Genomic DNA, 4,365 nt, shown 5'->3' with positions numbered 1-4,365 from the left:
TTTTTCACCAAACTCCATCCAGAGATGTAAAGTGGTCAAACTGCTGCACTCTGATATTTACTCTTTTCATCATCTCTGGAACCAAAGTTGTGCAAACAGTTAGTAATAAACACAGATATTGCTAAAAACTGAAATACAACTACCTGTGGTCATTTTTCATCACGTCGCAGAGGGAAGATCTGCACGAAGCAGGCACAAAGTGAAGTTAATCAATCATGTATGTAAAGATAAAACACGATAAAACAGTCAAATCCACTCAAATGTTAATGTTAAAAAGACAAAACCTAAAACCACCTGTTCTAAAGTATGAGAAATCAAAATCAAACCCAGACAAACGTCAGACAGTCAAAGTCGAACTAAATAACAAAATAACAACCAAATTTAAATTCTGTTACTGAAATCAAAGCCTGAAAACAGCAGCAGCGTCCAGTTGTTCTGCAGTGAATCAAGAACACCGTGGTCAGTGAAGGCCTCACATGATCCAGAACTGTGGCTACAATTATTGTGAACGATCATAAAATAAACCAACACGCGGTTTCTTTGACTTGACATCTTAATGTTAAAATAATGTTTGTCAGACAAAAAATATGGATTTTAAGTCAAATACTGTGACGTGCAGCGTTTGACACATGCTCCTCTTCTTCTTTAGATGCACTTTATAAATTTACATTTATTCTTCATCCTGCACTGCTAATAAAGCATAAAGCTGCTTCTAGCTGTTCTGCCTCCTTCACCTTATAATTAGTTTAATTATATTATATTATAATTCTATTATAGATGCACTGATCTAGATGAGGATTGTTGATGTTCTCTTAACAAAGATTTTCAGTTTAAACACTGAACAGAGCAGATGAGATAATCAGCTTTATGTTTCACACTGAACACTGAGCTGCTAACTGAGCATCTACAGCTTCTTCACCACCACAACTAAAAAAAAAAAAAAACAGCCTGCAGCTCACTTCTTGTCATGTAAACCATCAACACTTACAGGAAGCAGCTTTATTTTCAAACTAACATGTAAGACGACATTTTAAATCAGAGCTTTACGATAATAATCAGTGGTTTAAGATGATTTCAGTTCATCTCTTCCTCCAGGATGAATGGAGTGGGAGAAAATACAACAGACTGAGACAGAGTAAATGTGTGTTTATTTTATTTATTAAATGTTAAACTGAACCCCAGTCTTTCTGTTTAGATTAAAAACCCATTAAAGCCACCACTCTTTCCTTGTGTTGGTTCAGTTTCACCAGGCTTCACAATAATCATATGTTTCTTATAAACTGTCTTTCACACATTCCAGTTGATACCGACTGTAAACCACAAACATCTGTCACTCTGGTCAGTGAACACACCACACAGCTGCTGTTGCTTTGCTTTTACTCTTTCGTTTTACTTCTAATTTACAACTCTATCTTGACTTCAGGTTGTGTTTCATTGTCTTAGTTTATCTAGTTTGTTGCATTTAAAGAAAGGTTTCTGCAGAAACTGTCACAACAGGAAACCACTGACAGACGCTACGTCATCAGAGGAAGGATGGTTTTACTTTATGTATCTCTGCATTCAACCTTAGATTTATTCTCACGCCAGCTGTTAACATGAAGGGAGCTTCTCTGCTCTGTCTGCTCTGTAAGTACAGTGTTTTTTTATTTCAACAGTGATTTGGAGACATATTCAGACATATTTAAGTGTGTGCAGCAAATCAGCAGGTTTTGGTTTCAGTAGTATTTGTAAATCAACCACCATGCCACTAAAAATAAATTACTTTGACCAGATCAAATATGCTGCTGTTAAAAGCAAAGTAGACAATGATAATGTTTAATAACTTTCTGGAACCTCTTAATATGAAATAAGGGAGATAATATAGGAAGAAGTAGAACTAAAGAAAGAAACCGGAAGTTTATGAGGTGATAAAATATAAAATATTAAATATTTAACAGTGAAGCCATTGATTTGATCAAAGACCACAGTGAATTAGTGTTTACCAGAGCCAGAGCTGCTAAACTTGATTTTAAACCTATCCAGACACCAGTAGGTTCAAACATCCTGTTAAAAAAAAAAAAACTAAACAGGAAACCGAACTGAAACTTCATATTAACTTGTGTCATTTCTCTTTAGTTTTCACTTCAGTGCTGAGCTGCTCAGCGAAGAAAGGTTAGTGAACTGTCTTTTATTTTAAATTACAGTAATGTTGTCTGAGTCTTAGTTTGGCTCTAAAGTTTAGTTTTCATGTTTAAAGTCATGTTAGTCTTCTAGAGGTGCTCGCATCAGAAAACTGTGTGAATGACCGGAGAGCATTTTAATTTCACTGTACATGGTTCAATAACACTAAAGATATTAATACAGTGAAACTTCTCGTCAGTGGTCGGTTGTTGTTCACTGTAACAGTCGTGGTGCTCGTACAGATGAGTTAAGAGGTGTTTCGTGCTGTGGAGCTGCCTACAGCACGACACACACTCACATGTTAATGCCAATAAACATGCAGGAGCAATGTGCTCCGAGCCAACAGAGGTCTGCAGAGACGTGTCCATAGACAGAACTGATGATGAGTTATATGAGCACAAGAGAAACTACAGTCAGGCTGCATGTGTCATGGAAATATTCAAACACGTCACTAGCTGTTGGTTATAGATGGTGGTTGTGGTGTGAAGGAGGGCGACACAGACTCGGACAGGTCTAGTACGACACCTCTCTGATTGAAATTACAGCTGGTGCATGAGATGAAGCTGAAGTTCACTAACCTGACTGGATGAACTTAAAGAAGTCAGTTACCACTGAACAGCAGCTTTGATAAACACGACCTGGACGATAATTCACAGCAGACTTCTTAAACCTCATCTCTCTTTATTACAGATCATGTTCTGTGGTGAATTCAGTGTTTAGCTACTGTAGTAGTGAAGTGATTAGACTGTAGAAATGTTTAGAGAAGTGATGAATATGAAAATATTTCCTAAAGAACTTTATCACTGACTTTTGTTTCTCATGTTTTTTCTTCAGAACAATATGAGATTAAAGCTGAACCTGGAGACACAGTCACTCTGCCATGTGGAGTTCACAGTAACATCAGTATTATAGTTGTGGAGTGGAGCAGAACTGACCTGGAGACAGAATATGTCTTTTTACAGAGGGGCAGTAGGTCTGAATCATTCAAACAACATGAATCATTTAAGAACCGAGTGGAGCTGAAGGACAGAGAGAAGAAGGATGGAGACGTGTCTTTGATTCTGAGGAATGTGACGTTCAATGACACTGGAACGTATGAGTGTCGTGTCGTCCAGAGAAGAACAAACCACAGGAAGAGATCCATTTTAAAAAGTGACCCCATCATCACTCTCAAGCTGACAGGTGTTGGAGAAAACACAACTGAAAAACCTGGAAATGAAGGAGACAAGGAGGAAGACGGAGGAAACACCACAGTAATTAGTGTAGTGGTACCTGTTGTACTTCTTTTGTTGCTTGTTGTTGGTATTCTTGGATTTTGGTTCTATAAAAAACAAAGAGGATCCACAGATTAGTCTTCATACCAACAACCTCCTGAACATTGAACTGAACTTCAAACAGTCCAAACTGACTCTGCTGAATCTTCTTCTCCTCTGTGAAGAAAAACAGGCTTAAAAAAACAGTGAAAGAAATGTTTGATAGTTGATTTGCTTGTTTTTGTCTTTTTGTTGTTGTTGTTACTGTTGTTGTTTTTGTTGTTAAGGAGTGATCTATAGAAAATGTCGATCTGATTAAAATTACCAACGACCTCCTGCACAAACTAAACATCACTAACTCTGAAGTGACTGAAGTGCTGAAGAGGAAATGGATTCTGTTGTGTTCTTCACTCATCACCTACCTGACACCTGGTAACTCACTGCTGCTTCTCATCTACAGGAAACAACAACTGAAAAACCTGTGAATGAAGGAGTGAAGGGTGGATGAAGGGTGGAGGAGGTGACAGAGGAAACACTGCACTAATTTTTGTAGTGGTGTTTGTTTTGTTGCTTGTTGTCAGTATTATTGGATTTTTGTTCTATAAAATATCTATATTAAAAAACAAACCACAGTCCAGTGTTCATACCAACAAATGTCTAAATAAAGAATTAAACTTCAGACAGTCTCAGTTTCTCATGATTAGAAATAAGGGGAAGTAACAAAAGATGCCGTGTGGGCCAGGAGGGGAAACGAAAGACAAAATAAAAGCACGGGGACATGAGAATGACACATTTAATATTTCATATTTATCCAACCTCTGCCAAACCTGGGTCTCCTGTGAGAGTTTAAACAATGAACAGAGCAAATGAGATAATCAGCTTTATGTTTTACACTTGAGCAAAATCAGGGAAAACACCACTACACTGAACAATGAGCTGCTACACTGAGTAA

The 4,365-nt window shown here is 37.5% G+C and overlaps 1 protein-coding gene across 2 annotated transcripts; it reads left to right on the top strand.

The window, feature by feature from the left end:
* The first annotated feature begins 1,178 nt into the window (after positions 1-1,178).
* Positions 1,179-4,092, top strand: LOC113168386 (hepatitis A virus cellular receptor 2 homolog). Of its 2 annotated transcripts, none has more exons than XM_026369421.2 (3): positions 1,179-1,617; positions 2,116-2,151; positions 2,995-4,092. In XM_026369421.2, exons 1-3 carry the CDS (start codon positions 1,596-1,598, stop codon positions 3,510-3,512), a joined length of 576 nt encoding a protein of 191 aa, XP_026225206.1. In that variant the 5' UTR covers positions 1,179-1,595; the 3' UTR covers positions 3,513-4,092. The 2 variants fall into 2 exon arrangements, with proteins under 2 accessions (XP_026225206.1, XP_026225205.1); XM_026369420.2 differs by having other exon boundaries at positions 1,180-1,626.
* The last annotated feature ends 273 nt before the right edge of the window (positions 4,093-4,365 follow it).

The sequence above is a fragment of the Anabas testudineus genome, chromosome 18 (assembly GCF_900324465.2).
Source record: "Anabas testudineus chromosome 18, fAnaTes1.2, whole genome shotgun sequence".
Lineage (NCBI taxonomy): Eukaryota > Metazoa > Chordata > Actinopteri > Anabantiformes > Anabantidae > Anabas > Anabas testudineus.
This window is presented reverse-complemented; position numbering and strand designations above follow the sequence as displayed.